General features: G+C 43.9%; 1 protein-coding gene across 10 annotated transcripts in view; it reads right to left on the reverse strand.

Moving 5' to 3' along the window:
• Positions 1-26,052, reverse strand: part of SMOC1 (SPARC related modular calcium binding 1) — a 135,451-nt gene that overhangs the window by 4,072 nt on the left and 105,327 nt on the right. For 5 of the 10 annotated variants that reach the window (XM_017830654.1, XM_017830662.1, XM_017830653.1 and 2 more), the window contains 6 exons: positions 23,626-23,818; positions 22,651-22,733; positions 18,822-18,927; positions 8,187-8,434; positions 1,357-1,371; positions 1,112-1,162 (listed from right to left, as the gene is read on the reverse strand). In XM_017830654.1, coding sequence (XP_017686143.1) covers positions 1,112-1,162; positions 1,357-1,371; positions 8,187-8,434; positions 18,822-18,927; positions 22,651-22,733; positions 23,626-23,818 — 696 coding nt within the window. The remainder of the gene's footprint in view (positions 1-1,111; positions 1,163-1,356; positions 1,372-8,186; positions 8,435-18,821; positions 18,928-22,650; positions 22,734-23,625; positions 23,819-26,052) is intronic. The other 5 variants (XM_017830657.1, XM_017830655.1, XM_017830659.1 and 2 more) reach the window with 2 other exon arrangements.

Here is a 26,052-nt window from a genome sequence, read left to right on the forward strand (position 1 = left end):
TTCAGAAATTAGAAGGGTTACATCACTGGGAAAAAAGGCCTCACTGGGATCAACGTGCCCTGCCACAGGGGGCAAATACTGTCAGATGCAAAATTACTCCAGATAGTCATATTTGAAATTGACTGCACAGCTCTGCAAACAGCAATTGCAGCGCTCAGTGAGCAGCTCATAAAAACAGTAGATTATCTTCAATGTCCATAAATGCAACACAGCGTGTGAGTGGGGATGACTTGTCCTACACTGAGCGCTCTGAGTGACTAGGAAAGAGTCTGAAGCCACAGTACGCACTTGCTTGAATGCCTCTGCTCAGCTTTTAGCGGCAGACAAAAATCAGATACATGCTCAGAACTGAGGACACACCAAGAAACATCACTACATCAGTGTATAAGGTTTAATCGATCTTTATCTTCAGTTCTCCATTCAGCCCATCTCAACCAGGACCACATACGGTCCCCAGAAAGGTAAGGAGGACAGTAAGAGGTATGGGAAGACTTCTGTCCTTAAGCAAATACATAGCCTAGGTCTTTTCAACACAAAAAGGAGCCTAACCAGATATATGTTGGATGGCTATAGAACAAGTGGGGGAGTAGGCAGGGGAGAACTGCTCACTGCTTCTTACAGTCCAAAATGAGAAGCACACAATGAAACCATGAGGCAGCAAGTCTAAAAGCAAAGCAAATAATGTTGTTCATGCCTGATAAAAGGGTGCAATTCGCTGCCAGAAAATACAGAAGAAAGCAGATCTGCACCATGAAGAGTATAGTGTCTTCATGGAAACTTGTCCATGAAGTAATATAATGTAAACACAACAAATCATCTAAATTATTGCTTGCTAGAAGGGAGAATAGAAGAGGAGAGTATTCATCCCATAGCTGCTGTATCCTATCTAATTCTTCAGCAATTTGTTGTCTGCTCCAGCTAAAGACACAGAGCTGGACTTGGAGATGATGCAGTGGAGCTGCATGTTGGTATATTCACACCTCTTATGAACAACTTTGGTTTCCATCTGTTTCTATATTGCTGTTTGTGAACATGGGAGAGCAGGGGAAAATTAATTCTGATATACATGGGTATCACAGAAAAAAAGGAACCATTTTGACAAGATACTCACTGAAAGGGTTAAGGCCTTGTCTTTTTCCATTGGGCAAACTGCTCAGGCTACCTGTAAAATCCAAGAACCACATTAAAGGCAATAAATGCTGTGGCATGACAAAGGGGGCTCCTTGTTGTCTGTTGCCAGAGGGTAGGTTCAAAGGAGCCCCCCTGAGCATGCTCACAGCAAGTCCTGCCAACACTCTCTTAAGATTCACATGCAAGAGTTTGACTAATATGCTTGAGATGACAGATGTTAAATACCTGGTGTTGTAGTAGCTGAATGTCACGAAATCCAGAGGTTTGGTGGGGCAAGAAATAACAATTACAAAGTTAAATTGAACTGTGGAGGGAGAAAGAAGAAAGGAAGGACACAAGTACTGTCACGAGGTTTCCCCAAGCAAGCAAAATAATGCCATGTAGAAAGAGGGCAGCCAGAAAGAGCGAAGGTGCAGGCAATACAGATAGCCCAAGTTTATTAAATCTTTCACTTGAACCAAACAATCAAACAGGTGCCTAAAATCAAAGACCTGAACTCATAACTGGCGGAAAGGCAGAACTGTGATTGTGTTATGAGATAACAGGCACACGCACCCTATACCAGCTGGAGCTCATGGCAAGGGCCTCTTACCTCAACAATAAACCTGTTCCTACCATGTGTTGGGTACAGAGAGCTCAGGGATTACAGGAGGTCTCAAAAGCATGTCACATTTCCTCCTAGCTGCTTGGTCTGATTTCGGAGAGGGATTAGCTGAAAATGGGAACTCCAGCTCCCAGCCAGCAGCAGTAAGCCTATTGACACCCTCCACTCTGCCCAGCTGAAGACTTTGATTTGTGCATGCACATGAGTTGACTGCACAACTTGCTCTGCACATTCAAGTACTCTGCACGCCAGCAGCCACAGCACACTTTGCTCTGTGGAGAGACGAGATGGGCAAAAGCTCACAGGGCGGGGTGAGGTGGGGGAAGCCCCGGGGGTGGGGAGGCTGGGCTGCAGGATGGAACAGAGCTGCTGGGAAGGACAAGAGAGGGGGAGAGAAAGCTGGTGCTGGCCAAGATTGAAATGGGTCACAAAGCACAGCCTCTTGGCTTTAGAGAGCATTAATACGAGAAACTGTGTAAGCACACCAAGTTATTCGAAGGCCTCTGAACACCAGCCTGGAACCAGCCACCTGCCCTGGCATGATCAGCGGAACTGCAACTCGATGATACCTGTGCCCAGGCGCCCGCGTGCGTAAAACACCAGAGGCTCCACTGCCGGGGCAGAGGCTCATCCCGGGCTGACCAGCACTCACAGCCTGGGGATGGCAACTGCAAGCCGGGCCCTTTACAGGCTGCCGCCAGGGCCCTGGAAGGTGCTGCCAGGCCACGCATCGCCATCCCGCCCAGCAGCCTGGGTAAGCCAGAGGGCATCCCAAAGAACCCTCACCCCCCTTTAGCACCCAGAGCAGGTAAGCCTACAGCACGGTGCTGGGAACGAGCACTATCTGACTTCAGAAAGAGGTGAGTAAGCACTATCTTTGGAAAGAGGCGGGGAGCTCCAGGTCGGTGTGTGCAGAAGGCAGGAGGATCCCTCGGAGTGGAGCACGCCCCCATGCACCTCCATGGGGAAGCCACACTGAGGCACTCAGAGAGCATCGCCTTCAGCCAACTGCCTGCCATATAAAGCCAGGCCAGCCATGTATACCTACGAAAGGCAAAACCCTGCCACAACAACGCTGCACAGAGCAGAAAAGAGAGGAAGGAATACGGCAGGTGGCGACAGTGGGTTACTAATAGATACTTGGGAAGACCTTGGGCATTACAAGGTAACATCCCATCACTCGGTAAGTTTCATAATGGAGAGTATTTGCTCAGCCTCACAAGTACACTGTTTTGAGTAACAATTCTAGCCACACTGGTTTAGGCCAGGTGTCTTTCAAAAGAAAAAGCTCCAAGGAAACTCCAGCAGCTTTTTACATGAAGAAATGATTCCTCAGACTTACTGAGCAAATCTCTCACCTTTTGGGGAGAGAACCTTGCCACCACCAGCTTTGTATTCTCAATACATTACTGATGTCCTGATTCATCACTAACTTTTGTCAAGATTAAAGGCAAACTACAGCACCGCTACAAAGCTCCAAAGGGGGATATCCAAACAAGAAAAATAAAACCAGGCACTGAACCAGTGGAGCTCCTTTGCATTCTAATCTAATTGTAACTAGATGCACTTTAAATTTCCTTTTTAATTCGGTCATTACCTGGTTATAGTTTTCTCATGGCTGCTCAGACTGTTGTTTTCTACCACCATTGGTCCAGAGGCATTTCCCAGGTGACTGCTCTTTCCTACCTTCTCCCACACAGCTGCTTGCACAATAGTGATATAGAGTGACATCAATCTCAGCCTCCCAAGCATACAGAGAATCAATTACTTCTGAAGATACCAATAAGAAAGGTCCCAAGCATCATTGAATGAAATCTGCTGTTCAGATTGTCTGTTACTTTTCCTTCTTTCTGTAATATTTCCTCAGATCCAGTAGAAAGAGACATGCTGTTTAATTACACACACACACTTTTAATGAAGATATTTAGATCCTGTTTCTGGACTGCAGTCTTGGTGGCTGGGTTCCACCTCAGAAGTCCTCATGGCCTGTGAAGCACGCCCAACACCTACCATCTGACAAGCTCTTGGACAGCAAAGCAATCACGGGATCTGAGCTGGCAGAAGGGAACTTCCCATCAGCTGGCAGAGGGATATTTCTTCCCTGCCTATTCCCTTAGCTTCTCTTTAGGCAGGCACAAAATGCTGACTTGTTCTTCTGAATTTGGAAGAATACAGAGGCAAAACTCAACTCCAGCATTTTGCAGCCAGCACAACTAGCATAAGCCTTACTCAGATGTACAGCCCTCCTCTCCAACATGACTGGACTCCAACTTATCTCGGGTCCAGTAACTTTCCAGCAAAGCTTTGCAGTGTGTGTCTATCTCCTCTCAAGAACCCTGCCTTTTGACTAATGTAGAGAGCTAAATTTGTTCTTTGATCACAGATGGTTCCTCCCTTAACTCAGGCTGTGCAGACTGCACTGAGGAATGCTAACTTTTAACAGTCTGTTTTCCTTCCACAATTCCTCAAACAGACAATCCTAGATCTAATGACGGTAAAGACTGTTTCTGGCATACTCCAAGCTAAAAGCCCTCCCTGCCTGTTCTGCCCCAGTTTAAGAAACTATTCGCAGGCTTCTGCAGATCCTCAAAGGCTGACTCTATGTGGCTGCTCCATTCTGAGATTCAGAAATGGCATTTTTCCATGTGAATGGCCCTTGACAGAAACAAGTCAGGTTTAAACAGAGGGACAAGAGCTGTGCAAAGTGGTAACCAGACCTAGCAGATTTTCCAGCAGCTTTCTAGATCACCATAAGGATGGAATAGGAAGGGTTTCTGACAGACTGGACAACTACTTTCCTCGCTGAAGAACCACTGGCTGGCAGTACCCACATATTAAGTTACCACAGGCATTAAGAACCTGTTGAAGAAGGGAAGAGAGAGAGAACTACGCACCTCGCACAGATTTGATCCTAAGCTGGAAAGAGCTCAGGTTCAGGTTTGTCCTTATGAATACCCCAGCTGAATCCTCACACATAAATCTCATTTATTTAGACTCTTTAGTCCCTGAGAGGCATATAAAAGTAGTGATTTATCTATGCCCTATGCTTCCTTTAAACAACACTATTTCCACATTTGGATGAAATTGGCCACAAAAAATGGCGAAACGCTGACAAAAATGCATAACACTTAATATCTCTATTCCTCAGCATCCCAAATGCTACAAAATTTGTATTATGTTTTGTTTTCAAAATCATTATAAGTACTCAATTTGCCGAGCAGGAGGCATACTCACCTGGAATGATGACCCACTTAATTTTAGTCCTTATGCTACTGAATACCCAACCACAATTTGGAACATCTGAGCTAAGTTCATTTGTAATGATGTATATCAAGGGGAAATTATGACTTTCCTTGCCTCCTTCCAACCCTTCCTCATCCAATCCAGACCAGAAAAACCTTTCGAACAAAGCTTTTGTTAAAACAAAAACATCTCCATGAAAAGTTTTGGTTTCATCTGATGGCAGTTTACAACTGAAAGTACATCATCAAAAAGGTTCCCAACTAGCTCTTGGCTTGAACCTACAATGACCTCAGCCCCAGCAGATCTTTGGAGGCCATGGTACAGAGAAAGAAACAGACAGCAAATACATGGACTAGTTGATTGACTACATTCGCCCATGATCAGGATAAGGGAAAGTTAGAGAAGGGGTAAGATCGTAGAATCATAGAATGGTTTGGGTTGGAAGGGACCTTAAAGCTTATCTAGTTCCAACCTCTCTGCCATGGGCAGGGAACCCTTTCACTAGACCAGGTTGCTCAGAGCTCCATCCAACCTGGCCTCCAGGGACAGAGCACCCACCACTTCTCTGTGCAACCTGTTCCAGTGCCTCACCACTCTCACAGTAAGGAATTTTTTCCTCATACCTAATCTAAATGTACTCTCTTTCAGTTTCAAGCCATTTCCCCTTGTTCTGTCACTAAATGCTCTTGTAAAAAATTCCTCTCCCTCTTTCTTGTAGGCTCCCTTCAGGTACGAGAGGGATGCAATTAGGTCATCCCAAAGCCTTCACTTTTCCAGACTGAACAATCCCAGTTCTCTCACCCTTTCCTTGTAGGAGTGGTGCTCCATCCCTCTAATCAACATTGTGGCCCTCCTCTGGGCTCGCTCCAACAGGTCTGCGTCCTTCTTGTCCTGGAGACACCAAACCTGGATGCAGTACTCCAGGTGGAGTCTCACCAGAGCAGAGTGGAAGAGCAGAATTCCCTCCGTCACCCTGCTGGCCACGCTGCTTTTGATGCAGCCCAGGACACGATCGGCTTTCTGGGCTGCAAGTGCACATTGACAGCTCATGTCCAGCCTCTCATCCACCAGCACTCCCAAGTCCTTCTCAACAGGTCTGCTCTCCATCTGTTCATCTCCCAGCCTGTACTGATACTGGGGATTGCCCTGACCCAGGTGCAGCACCTTGCACTTGGTCTTATTAAACATTGTGAGATTCCCATGGGCCCACTTCTTGATGCCATCCTGTTCTTAGGTGTGTCAACCACACCACTCATCTTGGTGCTGTCTGCAAATCGGCTGAGGGTGCACTTGATCTCTTTGTCTGTGTCACTAATGAAGATACTAAGTAACACTGGTCCCAATACAGACCCTTGAGCAACACCACTGGTCACTGATGCCCATCAGACTCTGACCCGTTGACCACTACCCTCTGGATGTGACCATCCAACCAATTCCTTATCCACCAAACAGTCCACCCATCAAATCCACTTCTCTCCACTTTAGAGAGAAGGATTTGTGGGAGACCATGTCAAAGATGCCGACTGTTTCTAAATTTAGAAGTTCTTATGAATGGAAAGCATAGAAAACTTCATGATTTCTTAAAAAAGATCCATCACAAATGTGCTTACTGAACCTCTAGAGCATTTCCCTCAGTTTTTTCCTACACAGTAGTACCTGCTCCCTGCACTGCCCCCTCCACTGCTTTTTTAGTCCTCATCGTCCTTTAACTTACCCATTTATCTTTGATCCTCAAGGCTTATCAGGCCTGTAGAAGGTATGTGGAGCTGTATGAAAAAACAAGATCAGAGCCCCTTTTTGACCACAGTCCTGTCCTCACACAACAGAAGAAAACATGAAAGGTCAAAGCTGCGTTCCCAACAAACAGTTGGACAATTAGGCACTCACAATGTCTCTCTGCTTTCTTTCCCCTTAATATGGGCTCAAAGTTTAACATTTTCTTTCTTTACATTTGATTTTTTCCCCTTCCATAAACTAAATTTTGAACAGTCAGTTGGCCAAGGCAGCAGATTCCAGAGAGTCTTATTCCAGGCCAAATAGCAATAAAACTCATTTGGCATATCCATCTTATTGGGAAGGTAATAAAATTAAGGATTGCTATTTTGGTATGTCATTCCTCAGTAAGGTACTGATGACTATAAAAAATCTTCCACTGGGCTACGGAAGCTGAATGCTTCTTACAGCTGACAAGTAATGCAACATGCCTATTATGGAAACTAAGATGTTTATAAAGCACCTAGAAAATGCAACTTCCCAACACACAAATGTACTGACTCCCTTCCCACTTGTGCTAAACCTGAGAAAAGACCTAAGGAAATGTTAAGACGGGACAAAGAAAGCTACCCACCCTTCCCAACTAGCATGACAGTTATAACAAGAGCTGTCTGCAAAGGCAAAACACCTGCACAGGATATTAGTCCCCTGGAATCTCCCTGTTTGCCTTCTCCTGCCAAGCAAGTCTGCCCACAGTCAAGAATGACTGATAATTATTGAATTTGGGTTGAACAGTTTCAATTCATAAAATTTCCAAAAATACCCATTTGGTTCAGGTCCCAACAGATGATGAGGTGAAGATGAAAAAGCAAGAAAAGGCAGGAGGGTGGGTTGATTGCTCAGGCACTAAACAGAAAGGAAAATAGATTATTCACATGCCTTATTTCTCCCCCAATCTTGAAGTACAATTTAACTCTGAAAAAGGGAAACAGTATATCCCTGTGCTTTCTTTCTAAGTTGTTCTCTCCCCATCATCCACTTTCCTGCATGCTGAATTTAGCAATGAAAGTAAGTATTATATCTGTTAGTCAACAGGGTCTCCAGAGAAGGCTGGGTCTGTGCTGACTCGTACATCATCCAACCTTCATGGCTGAGACAACCCAATACTGTTAGCAGGGTATTGCTCAGAAGGGTCTTGATCTGATCTGAACTACAGTTTCCAAGGACTTCTACAGTACAAAGCAGAGTTCTGGTCAAGGCTCATCTGTTGCCCTGTTTCTGTATAATCTTAGCACAAAGGTCTGTAATAAGGGATATAAGATGGAGCCATAATGCAAATAACGAACTACATTTGCATGGCAAGGTATTAATCCCAGTCATTTTCTCACACAAACTGTGGCGCTTTTGAAACAGCTGGGAGAAAACAGATTCCTGAGTTTGTCATAACTCCGTGTCAGTTTTTATTGTCATGCAATGGGGAAGAAAAGGCACTCACCTCCTTCCTTGCTGACTCCCAAACACCCTTTCAGTTCCTGAAGCGAGATCGACTTGTCCTTGTTGAGATCACAGTAGTCAGTGAAACGTCGGGCACACTTCTTGGGCTTGGCTTTCTTCTTTACATAACGTTTGAAAGGCTTTAGTTCCCGCTTGTTGATATCATCACTGCTGTTGTTGTCCAGCTGGCTGAAATACCAGTGTACCACTCGCTCCTCTAGTGTGTGGCTGGGGTCTGGCTCAGAGAACCTGGAACAGAGGAAGCAGAGGTTCCCGAAAAATGGGTGCTCTCACCAACACTGTCAAGCATATGCTGAGGAGCAAGAGCTGCTCATCAAATCAGGCAAGTGTTATGCCATATTTAAAGAAGGCAAAAAACACAGGTCTTCCAACCTCCTCCTTTTAGCTGGGCTCTATTGAGAGAGATAAACTTTTTCTGAAAATGTCCTTTAGCATTAACAAGTGGTGTCAAGAGAATCTTGGACTCTGATACCCTCAGTAGCTCTGGTTCTCCTCACACCAGTTGCTGAAACTCTGTCTAATCCTGGAACAATCCCCTTTAGAGGGTAAGAAGCAATATCCTCGGTCCTTCTGACCCTTGAGTTCCCATTCAAGTTACCAGCAGGAGAGCCATGAGTGTCAGCTGTCATGATAGTTTTTGTGACAGCAACATCTAGACTTCAGGAAGGGAACAAATTAATTTAATGCAAGAGACATTCGCTATTTGGAAATGTCCTTGGTAAGATACAGCATCTCCCTGTATCTGTACTCCTGTGCTGTATTTTCAGCCTTTTTAATGCTTTTCACGTGGCTGATTTACACATAAGAGTTCCACAGCAAACACCACAAATCCATTAAAAGCAACACTACAGATTTGGCAACTTCAGTTTGCTTCACTTCTTACTCATTGTGATATTACAAGCTTGATGCTGTTTGGCTCATTTTATTTCTATGGAAAACAACAATATCAGAGAGGAAGAGAAGAAAAAGAGGAGGAACAGCAACAGCTATAGATGCACAAATAGAGAACACTGACTTTCAACATCAAGCCATCACTGAACAGGCACCGTTATGTCATACCATTTAAGCAGTGTCTAGTGCTCTGCAGCAGCAGTAGGAAAGGGGTTTTTCCTCAGTGATACTGAGAAACAGGGAAGAAATTCTTTCTAAGCTAGCCTGTCTTTTCTCCATATGATGAGCATGCCAACAGAGAAAGCTGAAAAGATGCTGAAATGAGGCTTGAGACTTAAGCCTTTTTGCTTCCAAGAATAAAGCATTTCAGTGCATGGAAATTAGTGGATAGGTAGTCAGACATGGTACACTGGCACTGGTTGCTCTGACTTGTTCCAGGAGACATACCCAGCTGCTGCCTAAATTCCTTCCCCAGGAAGGAAAGAGGAACAGTTTCATGCTGCAGGCAGCCAGATTCTCTGTGTGAATTTGGAGTATTCTAGCTGATGGGGAAATACAAACCCCAGCACCTTATAAAATGTACTCTAAGACTGTCACCAACCTTGTTTCAGAAACTAGTAGGATCTATATTTAAATGGTCACTAAAAATTTATTTGTTGGTAACTAGAAGGGAGAAAATTCTTTTCACTTTCTGGTATGACCAGTTTTGCCTTTAAAACACAGCTACAGAGCCTGAAAAGTAACCCCCCACCCTACCACCATGGTAAATTAAATCATTAGTGATGAGGAATCTATAACATGCAGAAAGCAAGAACTGGCACTTAGATGGAGAACAGAGATCCTCATTAACTTTCTCTGATAGCTTTTACAAATTACCTTAGAATATAGAAAGATGGCCCCTATCCAGAGATCCATGAATCCTTACAACATGTAAACACTCACAGAAGGGAGAGGCAAATAAGCTGCACAATTTTCCCAAGGTTTTCCTTGAAACTATCTCTATCATTTAATTATTAGCTGAGAGGCAGGCTGGCATTCAGTCACAGAAGCTGGTCAGTGAACAGCAGAATAAACACTGTGCAGGAGAAAGAACAGGTTAGGAATAAGTCTGGGGGGTTTTTTCTAGCCAAAATACCAGGCAAGCCCATAGATTCACCTGTGGACAAGCAGAAATTACAAAAATCTCCCCAGGAAGTTAAAGGAGTGCCCAGATTTTCAAAACTGTATATGTTGACCAGGATGACAGGAGAGAACAGAAACACATCCTCTGCCTGGTTTTTATGACATTTATTAACATAACTATTGGCCTCTCTCCCTTTTGGAAAAGAGCTGGCTATCATTTGAAGACTAGCATGTTTCCAACAGCCTCAAGGAAGTTCTGTATTGCCAGGAGCAATATTCTGCTTTTGCTGAGATAGAAGAATAAAACATGAACTTTTACATGTAAGATTCCCCTTGTCCACACCTTGGCTTGCGCTTTGTTTCCTGAAGGCCCACAACTGGGGAAGCAGAAATGGAAAAAGTAGCAGAGCATCTTAGAACCAACATCAGAAAGACAACAGATAGGAACACAAGCTTCTTACTACCTGCTGAAGAGACACTCAGAAGCAGGACTTAAAAGTGCCTCTTTTCATGAGGAACACCAAGGAAGAGCTCTTATGAGTTACCAAGAGAAGCAACATAACTCTCTTCAGCACTTCCATACAGAAAATCAGGGAAATCTACAAGTTAATACAAATACATTGACTCATGAGGTGATGATAAATCGATCTTTGCCATTACAAACAGGCTAAGAGCTCATGCTGAAAACTGCAGCATGCTAATACAACTAAAGGGAATTAGTTTAACATCTGTGACTTTAGGAGGAAGGAAGATACAGCCATTTCTGAGTTTATACCACTTCCTGTAAGCTGCCTTAGCAGGACTGGAATTCCTAAGATGTTTGCCTGCTCTCTCTGATTATCATCCAGAATTCTGGCACAGGAAGCATCCACATCATCTCAGTTCAGCCATACCTCCCTGGCTCATGAAATCATATGATACATTAATGAAGGCTGAGGTTACCATACTTTGACTTTGACAACTGCCCGTGCAAGGCACTTAGGCAACACCATGAAACATGAATTCATGCAACTTTGTAGCACTGCTAGGCCACCTAGCTTTGATAATATGCATGACACCAACCATACCTGCTGGGTCAGCTGAAATAAATCTGGGGCTCTAATTGCCCTGCAAGCACAGACTTGGCAAGAGTATTCCAAGGGAATTTCCTTCTATTTGCCCCACCCCACCCCCCCTTACTGTTGCAAGAGAAATAAATCAGCTCTCAGATGCAAACTTCATCTGTTGGGCTGCCTCTCTACTCATTCAGACCATAAAGGAATCATAAACACCAAGACATAACAAAGCTGCCTTGTACATTCTCAGTTTCCAACATCTCTTGCTTTAACACCAGTCACACTAAAATCCACTGAATTCCAGTACCTCACTTCAGTGCTGTAGCAGCTTTGTAAGACCTAGTAAAAGCAGACATTACCAAAATATAGATGGTCTTCTCAGGTTGACTGCATTACAGCTGTACTTGCTTTTTTTCCTAATTGTTCCTCTTTAGCACTCTGTAGCAAAACAATCAACCCCAAAGAATGAGTACTAGGGTAGCAAGGAGATCTGTGCAAGCTGCTTTTCCAAATGTTACCTGCTGGACTGCTTTTGTACACAATCCAGCAGGTTTAGCTCAATTAGCAGCATAAGCCCACCAACATTCCAACAGTGAGGAGAAGCATGGTCTGTCAGTAACAGCCTAGGACAGCAAAACTGCTTTCTCAGTTGTCTTACAAATTTATTAGCATCAAGTATATAGTTGTCTCTAAGTAGGCTTTTGCTCCTCCTTGTGTATAATGTGCTAAGAGGTCTGTCATAGCAGAAGAATACTTCGTTCTTAGGTGGCTTATGCTTGGAGGTATGTGAGTTAAGGTACTGTGACTTTTAACAACACTATCTTCCAGCTGAGGCACGCTTCAACAGAATACTTCACATCATCTAGTGTAATTGGGATACAGGCAGAACACACAGAGGCTGTGAAAAATCATGGGTCACTTGACAAAAATCACTTTTGTAAGCTGTGCTGAATTCTGAATCAGAGAGAAGACTGCTAAAATATCAAATAGGCAGCTTGAATATGCATTTTGCATGCCATCTGTAATGCTTTCCAGTCCTCGAGGCTCCTTGCAAGAAAGGAGGAGTTAACTAGCAGGAAGGACCAGGGAAGAAGGGGAGATAAATACGGTGTGCAATCACATTATCCTCCATAGAACTGTGCTGTCAAAGGGTAATATGACTGCCTAAATTTTACCACATAAATTGAAGTCCATTCCTGCCAAAGGTGATCCTTTGCTCCCTGAACACTTGCAGCCCCATTGCATCCCACTGCACAGGCTGCATGGCCCCACAATACTGTTGCAGTGACAAAAAATCTTAATTCAAACTACTGCTTTCACAGAAAGCAAGGTTGCAATCTCTGAAGTACCAACCAGATGATCACCTGTTTGAAAACTTTTAGAAAATTTATTCTTCTGTAACATAAACTTTATGTAGCAACATTAGCAGCTGAGGCAGAAGGAGGGAAGGGCAGTAAGACCAGCCTAACATCACCTAGATGGACTGCAGAGACTACGGACCACAGGGTTTCATCATTCCAGCATGAAAGAACAAAGGACAAGAAACTGCTAGCACATGCAACAATGTTAAAAAAAAAAATCAAGTCCAGCTTTCATTCCTAACATACAAGGCACATTTGTGGTCAGGATGTTTACAGGAGTTTAAGTTGTAAGTTTCTATGACTTGACAATATTTTGCAAGATGGAAAGTGACTGACCCTGCCAGTCAACACCCATGACTGCATTGATGATGTCCACCAAAGTGCCAGCAGGGAGCAGTGGAAAGCAACAAGTTTAACAAATTGAGGTAAAATCCATAATTGTTCTTTCTCTGCTTCCACTTCTTATTCCCCTTTTGTTGTTCTTTGCAGTTGCCTGTTCTAAAGTTAAAGGCTGTAACGGTGGAACACTGTTTGAATCAAAGAGGATTACTCTAATGGAATTGCAAAAGATCCTGTATTTGTTTTCCTATTCTCCCTTTCCTGTAGCCAAAGAATCAAGAAGCCAACAAAAAACTAAGCTGTGTTCAGACTAAACAAAAGTGTACTAGGCAGTCCAAATTCATTAGGGGAAATGCATAATTCCTCTACAGTTAAAACTTCAGTTATCTCCCTATTACAGTTTCTTCCTCTCCTCTGGCTAAGTTGTACATGAAACATTATTCTCAACTTTTCTGAAAACTGTGGGATAAATAATTTAGAAAGTTAAAAAATAACCTCCCTTCACTCATCATTGACAGCTCAAAGACCCTCCTCTCACATGAGCTCTCCTGTATCTTTAATTAGGCTAGAATTTCAATAAGAGGACAAAGAGAAGTTGGTATCCAACTTCAATTGAAACACAACATGAATTGAGCATTAACTTCCCTGTGCTGTTTGAAAGTGTCAATCTTTATTAAAACATGGATTGACTTCAGAATGCCCTGGAGTTGTGCTGAGCTGTGCTTGACTGCTTCAAACTGCTGAACTACAGCATAAAAGGGAACCTCACAGGCATTTTCTGAAGTATGTTTTGGGGGTATTACATGGGGAACAAGTGGCAACTTTAAATGAAGGGACATAGCTGCTGTGTTACATAATAAGGGTGGCTGTTGTAAGCTGCCCTTTTACCCTAAATTCCACAGGGCAGTAATATTTTTGCTGATAATGTATCAAGCCATAGTGCACACATTTTGGCAACTAAAACTCATTTCTGAATCAGCAGGGACCAAAGAGAGTTTCTCGGATCAGGGAAACCCAAGCTGGGATTCCCTTTGATCTAGTTTAGTTTAGGCCCTGTGTAATATGAATATATCAGAATTAGAAAATAGACTAAAATGTACTAAAGCAAAGTATAAATTTTTAAGTGCTGCTCCTATTATATGCTATTTACATGTGAACAACTTCAACAATGCTTCTTTTCAATACGGATACCAAACACTGGCTAATAAACCAATTTCCTACAAGTGCTCCCTTAATTACTTTGAAAGCATACAGTAACAAGATGTGCCTTGGAATTATTACATAAACTTAAAATCAAGAATGAATTTTACCAGAGATTTTCTGTTTCAAAACTCTAAATGAAGTCTACGTGGCTATTATGCTGTAATATAAACCTGGGCCACAAGGAAGGGAAGTTCTCATCTCATTTACATTATTGTAAAGCAAGAGTAACTCAATTAAAGTCAATAGCTTTGAACTTTCTTAAACAAGACAAGACCTATAAGGGATTACAAGGTTGTTTTAAGCATGCCCAGTTAGAAAAAAAAAGAGTCTTATCAGGTTTTATTTACATGGCCTGCAGGAATTCAAGTGGTACTGCCTCACTTTGCTGCTACTAGATTGTTTTTGGGTGCAATTTAGCACAGCTCTATGTAGTATTTTAAAAGCAGATCTCTAATTTCTCCTCATGCTCTGCCCTCACTCCCTCCCCACCATCCCTGCAAAAAATAAAAAAGCTAATATTAATTGCAAAGCCACAGACAGCTTTACATTATAAATAGGTAAAGTCTTGAAGACAGCAAACACAGGAAGTTTTCACTCACATATCCAGATCCAGACTGAAGGCAGCAGGGTAATCTAATCTGATTTCCTGTATATCATACTCATAAAATGTGAATCAAATTATTCTTAGGACCATAACTCGGGTTTGACTAAAGCAAGTCTTTCTGAAACACAACAGGCCTAAGATGAAAGCCTTAGAGAGAGGGAATTAGTCACCTCCCTCATGACTTCATTCTGCCTTAGATTTGCCCTCACTTTAAAGAAATTTTGATCATGAGTTTGTTTATATTCAGTTAATCATGTTCTTCCCTGATAGATTAAAGAGCCTGCAGAGTCTTTGTCCCTGTGGAGATACTCAGATTATAAAAAATCTTTCAATCTTTTTTTTTGTTTCTTTTAATACCCTGAGGAAGGCTGAGCTCCTTAAGACTCTCACTGTTAAGCTTTTTCAGTCCTTGACACTTTGGAAAGGCTATTCTCTGCGTTTGGTCCTATATTTTAACACTGATGCATAAAGATGCATATTGTATGTTTGTATCATCTTCCTGCTGCCACGTAGAAACAGGAATACTCCCCCACCTACGCCAAAACTCGTACATGCGGCTTCTCTGATTAAAATACATAGGCCCAGTTGACATGGGGGTACAGCTTGCTGTTTGCCTGGTCTGCCCCCTGTATCAAGCATAAGGTTTGCTGCTGATATGTTAAAAATTTACCTTGGATAATTAGATGCACTTGTTCAAAACCTAAAAAAGGCCCAGGAGAATAAAAAGCTGAGCTCTATTAAGGAGCAGAAAGAGGGAAGCTACAGAGGGAACCAGTGCATGTTTAAATACAGAACCTGTTCTGCCATCATTATGGCAAAGATGGAGAAGAGACTGCAAAAGTGAAGCTTGCCTCATGAATAAGGAAAATTACATTAAGACATTAAAACTGACATGACTGATATTAAGAAAAATCAGATAGTGACATCTTTAGCTTTTCTTTTCAACAAGAACTGATCAGTAAACATGGGCCAGGGAGATACAGGATAAGCATTGTCATAAATACAGTATTTGGTTAGTTGTTAAGGCTGGAAATTAATTAAACATACGATTAACACAATAGGTAAAATATCCCTTCAGCTTGGAAAAGAGCTTTCCGTCAAGTTAGGTCACCTAGACAACTTCAGATATGCATAGAATCATAGAATTGTTAGGGTTGGAAAAGACCTCCAAGATAATCAAGTCCAACCATCAACCTAGCATCACCACCATGTTCACCACGAAACCACGTCTTTGAGTTCCATATCCACATGGTTTTTTAACACTTCCAGGGATGGTGACTCCACCACTTCCCTGGGCAGCCTGTTCCGATGCTTTGCAACCATTTCTGTGAAAAAGTTTTTCCTAATATCTAATCTAAACCTTCCCTGACACAACTTGAGGCCATTTCCTCTCATCCTGTCACTCCCTACAACCTCCTGTAAGGTAGTTACATGGAGAAGTAAGGTCTCCCCTCAGCCTTCTTTTTTCCAGGCTAAACATCGCCAGCTCCCTCAGCTGCCTCTCATATGACTTACTCTCCAGACCCTTCACCATCTTCATTACCTTTCTCTGGACACACTCCAGCATCTCAGTGTCCTTCTCATAGAGAGGGGCCCAAAACTGAACACAGTACTCAAGGTGCAGCCTCACCAGTGCCAAGTACAGGAAGACAATCACTTTCCTGGTCCTGCTGGCCACAGTATTGCTGATACAAGCCACGATGCCATTGGCCTTCTTGGCCACTTGGGCACACTGCTGGCTCATGTTCAGCTGGCTGTCAAACAGCACCCACAGGTCCTTTTCCTCTGGGCAGCTTTCTAGCCACTCTTTCCCAAGCCTGTAGCACTGCATGGGGTTGTCGTGACCAAAGTGCAGGATGTGACACTTCACCTTACTGCACCTCATGCAACTGGCCTCAGCCCATTGATCCAGGCTGTCCAGATACCTCTGCAGAGCCTTCCTACCCCCCCACTCAGCATGGTGTTATCTGTCGACTTGCTCAGGGAGGACTTGATCCCCTTATCCAGGTTGTTGATGAAGATATTAACTAGGGTTTAATTTTTTAATCAATTTTTATCCAATACTGAGCCCTGAGGAACACCACTTGTCACTGGCCACCAGCCACTCTCTGGGCCTGGCCATCCAGCCAGTTTTTACCCAGCAAAGAGTACACCAGAAGCCAATTCCTGAAGTGAGGACTCAGGATATTCCTTCCCTTGGGACCCTTGGAAAGCAGGACTCACTGCAGAAAGGCAGCTTCCCAACTCCGCAAAGCCATATGAAATGAAATATGTATTGATTAAATTTTTATACAAGTACAAAAAAATCCTTGAAATTACCTTTAAAAAAGAAATGGCCCCATCATGGCATGTTGGGTTGGAAAAGCTTGACATGTGTACATGCTTAGCTTAGCTGATGCACATGGAAAGTTACATCAGAGCAGTTATCTGAATTTAATCATGGTGGTGGGCATGCACAGTATTTGGGTGGTGGCAGTCTTTCACCTTACCAAGGATAACCTGCTCAAAGATTTAATTTTCCCTCACAACTGGGCTGCTGACATTGGAGTGGAAAATAAATCGATGTGACAACTATGTGAAGACCTGGGCAGCGAAAAATTCCACCAGAAAGGCCTCTATTGAAAGCTGAGAATTACACAAAGCTTAAGGAACATTAGGAATCAAGCCTGCTGGTTTATAGAAGTGCAGAAGGGGCATACATCTCTGGTCTCTACAACATTGGTTTATACTAAACTTTATTTTAAGAGTAATGATTTACATTAGCTGTGTTTCAGTCCCAGTGCCAAAGATGCCAAATAAATATCATATACTCTCCAGGGCTTTCCACCACCCTTCCCCACTGCATTTTAACCATGCAAATTAGACAGAATTGACATTGGAATGCTTAAGTCTGGGAGAGAACGATGGATTTCCCATCCTTGGGGCATTTTTCATCCTGTTTATATGAATACAGACATGCTGGGCATATACTGCTCATTAGACAGGTTACAGAATATTCAGCATGCAGGCACTCAGTCGCTGGCCTGATTTGTAAGGTCCAAAGGCAAAGTTAAACCCATATGAGTTCACAAGCAGTTCTTAATGAAGCCAAGGGACAAAGAGGTACCACCCAAGACCTTGAATAGTTCAAAATGGCACTGATTCCTTTTCCATTATGAAAGAGGAAAGCAGGGGATCAACATTACTCTCAACATGTTAGAGCAACACCCACAGAAGTAACATATGCAGAGGCACCTCCATCTCTAGACTCCTATGAACATAAGCACATTAGTCATTGTGGCATCCCTGAATGCTACACTAATACTGACTCCTTTTATGGTCAGGCGAATCCAGAACCATAGAAGCCTTGCCTAGCCAATGTAGCACTTCTTAAATCCATCACAGTTCATTCTCAGTGGCCTGTCCCAATACAGCACTGCAGCTGCTGAGCTGAGAGGATCTGCTGTTATCAAGCAGGAGGGGGAGACACAGCCTCAGCTTTCCATCAGTTTCCCAAAACCAGAGTTTTTTCAACAGGCCTGACCTGTTGCTCTTTCCAAAAGGGGTGGACAGGCAGCTGGTCAGAGGGGAGGGCCATAAAAACCAGCTCCTCTCCTCATCGGCGGCTGGCTGCAGCCTCACAGCAAAACCACAGCACTGGTACTGCCAAGAATTCAGTTCACATTCTTCAATCCCTGTGGTAGCCACTAGGCCACACGGTCTCCTTCAATGCATTTGCATTTTATTAGTTTTTTTCATGCACCAAGGGACAAAAGAACAAGCCACTTCCTCCCACTGAGCTCTCATTTCACACTTCAAATGGTCTCTACTAACCTTTATGGTGAAGCAGCTGCCAGGGAGGAGGGGCGGGAGAAGGCAGGCAGTGCTAAGATGACTGGACAAAGCAGTCTCTGAAGATGCAGCCTCAGATCCTCTCCCAGCAACTCAGAGGAACCCAAATAAGTCAGAGCAACACCTTACCCTCTTGCCCCCACCTCAGGGACACTCAGACCTCTGCAACCACCTGAGTGGCGTTCAGCCAGAGTGCTTTCTGGACTCACCTCCCACCCCCAGTAGGTGCTGCTGAGTTAATAGCCTGTACCATGTCTGTTGTCAGAGCATCAAGTAAGCTGGTAATAAATTCAACTTTCTTCCCTTCTGGGCAGCCTGCAAAAAGAAAAGAGGAGGTTTAATGCAAGAACACATAGGCTTGGTCTCCTACCCCAATTCAGCAAGGATCAGCCAGAACCTCCTTTGTTTTTAGGACGACAGCCATCAACACAGTCCCTAAGGAAAGGCAGAAGAATCCCTCAGTGGGATTCTCTGCGTGGCAATTTGTCCTGCAGCTTTTCTCCAGGCACATGCAGGGTCATCAACAATATCTGGCAGGAAGACTGTGTGGTTAGCTTTATGGTCTCATCCAGTTCTCTACCAGCAAAACCAAAGGGATGTGCTGGAAGCACCTGATAGACAGGAGTTCCCATGGTGACACTTGCAGAGAAGTTTACAAAACAACTCATTACCTCCTGGGTCATCTTGCAATGCAAACATGGTTGTTCTGAGGTCCTAACTGACATGTTAAAAGTCTGATAAGAGTACTTTAAACATACATGCTTAAAGCATCACAGAGCACAAAGCAAGGTCTGCCGCTTGCACTCTCCTCTTCAGGCACAGAGAGCACTGCCTACCAGCACCTACCACAATAATTCAGTTCTTTGCATGATCACATTCATAGGGAATATGTTAATCTGAGTCAATATGTGGCAGTCACCCCCAGTCACTGCTGGCTTAAGCAGGATAAAGCAGGTTGAAGATGAGCTTGGTAACCATTTCCATTACTTAGTGAGGAGGCCACCTAGTTCCCCACCATCATAACCGCAGACTGACAGAGCCTCCTATCCTAAACAGCACCAGTCTGTTATGATGAAAGTCTCCATCTCCTTACCTTTAAAAGGCAATCTGTGCTGTTTCCTTGCATTCTTAAAGCATGCTTCAGTTATTACCACATGAATACTGTAACAATTGCTCTAGCCTACCACAGAACAAGCATGCTTAACTTCAACCCACCACCTTCGAAACTATTGTCCAAACCCCATCACCCTCCCATCCTATTATCTTCTCTTGATGTGATAGAGAAGCTATCACTACATCCCTCATCTCTTTCCCCAAACCACCATGCACTACACCAATTACTCGGCTGATTAAGGCAGCAGACATCAGAAAACAGCCTCCCACAGCAACATATAGCACTGTCAACACTTTCTGCTTTTCTTGAACAAGAGAGAAGCACATGTACCCCAAAGAGAGCACCAGAAACTTACTGTCATCCCTTGACAGCTGAAAGCAGCTTGCAAACTGATCTGACAAAACTCTCTCCCTCCTTTGCAGTGTTACAGGCTCTGTTCTCTGCAATAGCTAACCAACAGTTCTTTGCCTGTCTCCGTATTACGTACATTACACACACGCACACCCCTCAGCACTTGTTTGGCACATGGTCCAGAAAATGTCAGCATTGAATGGGTAAGCTGCTATTGCAGCCAGAGTAGACCACTCACTTAAAGGAGCTTATTGTTGAGGTAATGAAAAGGATGAAAAACTGCTTGCTAGAAGTCATTTCCCTGGGGTCACAGCATCTCACAGTCTGCAGGAATTAGCAGCTTGCCATTTGCTATGTACAAGCAACACTTTCCTTCCTTCTTTCTTTTTTTCTTCTAGCCATAGTCATGACAGTTTCTGAAGAGGGTATGTGTACGTGTGCAAGGATCTGAACTTATGTCTTCTTCACCTTGGCCTCTGCAGGGTCTCTCCACACAGGCCAAGGAGCACACTGCCTGCAGCACTGGGAGTCTTAAGAATGGTCAAACCTCCAGAAGAGGCATAAAGTAAGGGGTCCCCTGACAGAACTGAGTGCAAATGGAACAATCAATCTCAAATTAAAGCAGGAGTTTTGCTTAAAATTCAGTTCTGCTAAGAAATAAGAGCAGAAAAAAACAGAAAGAAACATTCTCACCCCCTGCACTTCTGAATTTTTGCATACAAGAGCAGTTAATCAAACAAACCTCAAGACTGCATTAAAAAGATCATGCAGCACAGCATCTCTCAGGTAGACAAATCAGCATTAGATCCTCCATCTCCTCATCTCTCCATAGATGGGTATTTTCAGTGACAGGAATCACCACAGAATCACAGCATGTGGTTAGGGTTGCAAGGGACCTCAAAGACCATCTAGTTCCAACCCCCCTGCCATGGACAGGGATGCCATTTACCAGATCAGGGCCCCATCCAATCTGGCCTTGAACACTTCCAGGGCTGGAACATCTAAAACTTCTCTGGGGAACAATCATGCCAACCAGTGCAGCCAAATGCAGAACTTAAAGTCTACTTGGGCACGTAAAAGTGGCTTGAACTGAGAGGGCAACTCTCCTGCAGTCTAATACCAGGACCAGACCACTAAGCTACAGAGCATCCTGTGTCTTCTTCTGCATCAAGCAGTTCCTGTCCCCTTGTCTGGCTTCAGTGGAGAAGGGAAAGGAGAAGGGAAATTAAACCATTCTGTCTGAGATCAGCAATAGAGTCTCAAAGAAAAAGCCCATAAGCAAAGGATTTTCACAGAGGAGCTCTGGAGAGGCAGGGGTGAAGTGCAAGGACAGGCAGTAAAGCAATGGGAGAAGGGGAGGGGGAAATCAAGGAAGTAAGGTTATTCTATTTTAGTGTGATTTCCTAAGGAAATGAGCCTTAATGCAATCATTTAGCTGGTTTCCCTCCACCTATCATCCAACTTAAACCAATTGGTCAAGTTCCTTTGAATGTGAGAAAAAGGCAGATAGAAATTTCTACATGACTTGTGAAAATGAGGAGCTGCACAGGAGAGAGCCCTGCTGATGGCAGAGTTGCTAAGCAGAAAGCTCTGGGGTCTGAGGTCAGGAGCCAGCAGGAAGAGAATTAGAAGACACAAAAGGCAGATCTGGTACAAATCTCTTTTCCTTTGTGAACATGCTCAGGAACAACTCATTTTATGCTAGCCATAGAGAGGACCAGCAGAAAGTAAAGCAGATCCAGAGCTAACAGCTCTTTCTGCAGAGTTATTGGTCTCCACCACTCCCTCATGGTGGAGAGGGACCCACTGTAGCTTCTGTTTTCAAGCAGTCCCCACCCAGGAGAGCAATGGTTGACTCAATGTCAGTGAAGACCCCCTCACTCTGCTCCTTAGAAAGGCAGTAGGAAGGAAAAACCAAAACACAGGCAGGTGGGATAGCATTTTTAAGAGCCACACAGACAGCTATGCCCAGCAAATGTTCCTAGCAGAAAAAAGGCGGGCAAACACTAAATTATGGTTTGTCAGGGAAAAGCAGAATAGAAGACAAGCAGCGCTGGGAAATAAAGTGCAACCCCGGCAGAAAACAAGGGATAAAGTCCAGCTAAGCGAGAAGCCATCATTAGCTAAGGGATTTTAGTACACCAGGAATGCTGTCCTGCCTGGTCCATGCAGTGTCAGGGAGCAAAGTCAGTCAACTAACAATTGCCAATTGTGTCCTCTTTCATAACTCAAGGGGCACCAAGCTGCTGAAAAGCCCTACTGAATGGAAAGGGTCCTGTCCTGGTCAGAATTTGAAGAACATTCAATGCTGAGCCCATTCTCCCCTCAGGGTATTTTTTGGCATCCAGGTTTCTTTCCTGGCAGACAGGCAATAAACAGGCCCCCCAGGACACTCCCAGCCTTTTCCAGCTCACTGCTGAAACCGGAGATAATCCAAAATAACACAGAACAAACCCCACAGTAAAGCATGCATGAGGAAAATCCCCCATCTCCTCAACAATATTCTTGACCTCTTAAAGAGTCCCAAGGTGAGACAAGGTAAGAAGGGAGAGACAGTATCTTGTTCCTCTGACCTGGAAGTTCTCTGTCCTTGAATGGATCATCAACCTCTGTGCTCTTCGATCTGGCATCACTTTCACACACTGGAGTCTCATAGCTGAAAAAGGAAAAGTTCAGAAGCTGAACTGTGTGGCACAGCTTTAGTGACATCACAAGATCACTAGTGGTTTGTCCCTTATCTGCTTACTGCAGGGGAAACCAATAAACCTGCAGAAGAAATACCATTCTCAAGCATCTGTTTATGGACAGTCAGCAACAGCAGCAGAAGTGGAAAGAGAAGGAAGAAATCCAGTACCAGCTACCAACTGAAACCCACAAAGAGGCACAAGGCCCTCTTCCATTCCTCGTGGGCATAGGCTGATAATTTTTTCAAAGCTGTCCATGTTCTGCAGAATCACTGTACCTGTCGGAATTTAGGTCCCACCTCCTACTGGGCTGTTTTTACAGCTTGCCAGACCCACAGTTTGTTTCCAAACCCCAAGTGAGAAAAGAGTCCCCAGGTAGTTTTAAGATAGAGAGTAACTGGGGAAAAAAAAATAATCACTTGCTTAAAATCTGCTAATGCACAACCAAGCAGTCTTCTATATCCATACTGATCAGGATTCAAGTGGCTACAGCATGGAATTATAAAGCAGATGATAATGCAAAGCCACTTGTCTTTTCACTGCTCGTGCCCATAACCTGTACTGAAGCAAAGCATCAGTTCCTGATACCACCCAAAAGCTTCAAGCCACAAAACAAAAAAGGCTGTTTTGAATGAGTACTTAACACAGAGAAAAAGTAAGGACAGTAGTTTCTATCCAAATCCTATGGAGAGGGAGATGCATAGTAACACTCAACAGGGAACATCACATATGGCATCGCTCACTCTAAGGAAGGTAGTGCAGAGCTGACTGCTCTAGAGTGAGAAACTGATTTGATATTGCACTAGCATTTTTTTTTATATCTTTTCTTTCCAGCACCTCACCAGGCCTGCCTATAGCTCTTACCGAGTGGAAGTACCAGGCAGAGGACGTCCTGTGTCCACCAGGACACACCAGCAGTACCCAGTAGACTGGTGGCATTGCACTGGTTTGTAGAGTCCTCCAGGAGCACACTCGGGGATGACAATACCCTCGCGGGGATTCTGCCTGGCCTCCTCCAGGGCACTCTGCCTTTCCTGGTCGCAGGAGTGAACTTTCTCTGAAAGACAGAGAGGAGGTTGAAGGGAATGGGAAAAAACCCAAATCGAGATCACTTTCCTATGCTCAGCAGGATATAGGTATCCTTCACATCAGGAGCCCTTTGTGGCTGTTTCCCTCTCATCAAACACCAGTATGTCTACATCCCCAGGAACTCAGAGCCTTCTACATTGAAGAGCTTTCTCCTACATTTAGCTGTGACACAAGATTATGGATTATAGACATTGACTGCCAAGTGCCCAGCATGTCAGAAACAGCAGGAAACACTCTTCCTGATCACTTGAGTTCTGGAACTGAACTATCAGATAACAATAATTCACTATTATTGCAGCCACGAGGTGAGCATTTCCCACATTATGTTTTCGCAAACTGATGGATCCTAAATTATGACTTGTATTTTCCAGTTAAACAAAGAAGGCAAACACCCTGCCCTACCCCACACTCTTCCCTCTCAACCTGCTCCTCTTGGGATCATGTTGGAGAGATGCTATTATGTTTTAACACCTCCTTATCCAGTGCAGAGAGCACCTGCACACACCTCAGCAGGCAACAGAATAGGAACAGTTCTACCCACACTGCCATTACCTCTCCACCCTGGAAAACAAAGGGCACCCAACACTGCTTCCTACCGAGGGGTAGGTAAGGCCCAGTCCCTTAATAACCTATTAAACAGAAAAGGTTTAACAGGTTATCATCAAACAGAGAACAGAGTACAGAGGTGGTTCTTTGGCAGGAACCCAAGAACAGAAGAAGCCCAGAAGTGGCTTCTGCAGCCAGCCTGGCAGATAGGGCCCTAAGGCCACCTCTTCAACCATCACCTGCAGAGCACTGATGGATGCATGGAGAGTGCCAGGCTGCTGCCTCTTACATGGACCAGCCATTTAAGGGGAAAAATAAGTACAGAATAAATGTGGAATGCTAAGATCAATTTGGCTCAACAACCAGAAGTTCTCAAGTATTCAAGCATTCTGCCCTTTAATGAGTAGGAAAATTATTTCACTACTGAAGGTATCACAGTGAGAAAAAAGCAGTCAAGGCAGCTGATCACCTGGTTTAATGCATGTTTAAGTCTAGGGTAATAAAAGACAACAATCTAACTTTTATCCTTAGGAGAGTGATGAAAAACAGAAGCAGGAACAGTTGTCCTCTTCTTCCCTAGCCTTCCTCTCCCTTGCAGTTTACTGTGTTTTTTCTTTTTTTTTTTACACATAAGGCACAAGACCCGTAACTCCTTGCCACAGGCAAGAACTCCCTCAAGTTTTAAATACAGAATATTCTTCAACATGGACCAGCAATGACACCACAGGTTCATCCCAAATCTTTAGATGTTTGCACCATCAGCCAGCAGACATGGCATGACCTCAGTATGCTGCTCCCAGGTCTGGCTCAGCATACAGCTAACACACACTCACTGTTTGCTTGTATTTTGCCTGCCTGTCTGCACACCGTCAGTTGTGTCTTTTATTTTGGTGATAAACTATGGTGTTGAGAGTAATTTTTGTTCCATATTTGGGGAGCAGAAGGGGTGCCAATTCACAGCTAGAATTCCTCAGCTTGGTGGTAGCAGGTGCAACAAAAAACTCCAGCAGGTCTGCGCAGCATCACCTGAGTACAGCATGCTTGGGTACCAGAAGAACATTTACTGGTTGAAATTGAACTGTAGCTGAACGAGTCTTAAAATCCAAAATGGCCTCAGCTCTCCTCAGCGTTTCAGATCACTGTCAAGGCTGGGAATGTGAAGGGCACCTAAACTTTGCCACACACAAACCCAAAACCGTGTTATTCAAAACACAGAACAAAAACTTTGAAGTGCGGCAAGTCTGACTCAAGCAGAGAAAAACTTGACCAGGAAGGAGCAGGAAGGGATAAAGTCAACAAAAACTGAAAGGGAGCTCAAGCCTCAGCTGATATTTAAGCTGACTTCACTCTGCTGACAGACTTCACATCTGAAAAAAAAAAAAAAAAGACGCCGCAACTGTTCCCAAGCTGTACGTGGACAGAGAAGGCATTGAGTGAGAGGCTTGCAGGCTCTCTAACAAACCACTTACATCAGAGGCCCCCTCTTACCCATAGTCTGCCAACAGCAATTCACACCTTGGCCATCAGGTGAGGCGAATCATTCATGCAGCTTGGGTAAGCAAAAAAACAGGGGCAAAATTCCATATCATCTTTATACTATAAGCAAAAGAAAAAAACTGCTAAAAAGAACTACATTCCAGGAATTTTTCTATCTAA

This window comes from Lepidothrix coronata, unplaced genomic scaffold (genome assembly GCF_001604755.1).
Source record: "Lepidothrix coronata isolate B3197 unplaced genomic scaffold, Lepidothrix_coronata-1.0 Scaffold182, whole genome shotgun sequence".
NCBI lineage: Eukaryota > Metazoa > Chordata > Aves > Passeriformes > Pipridae > Lepidothrix > Lepidothrix coronata.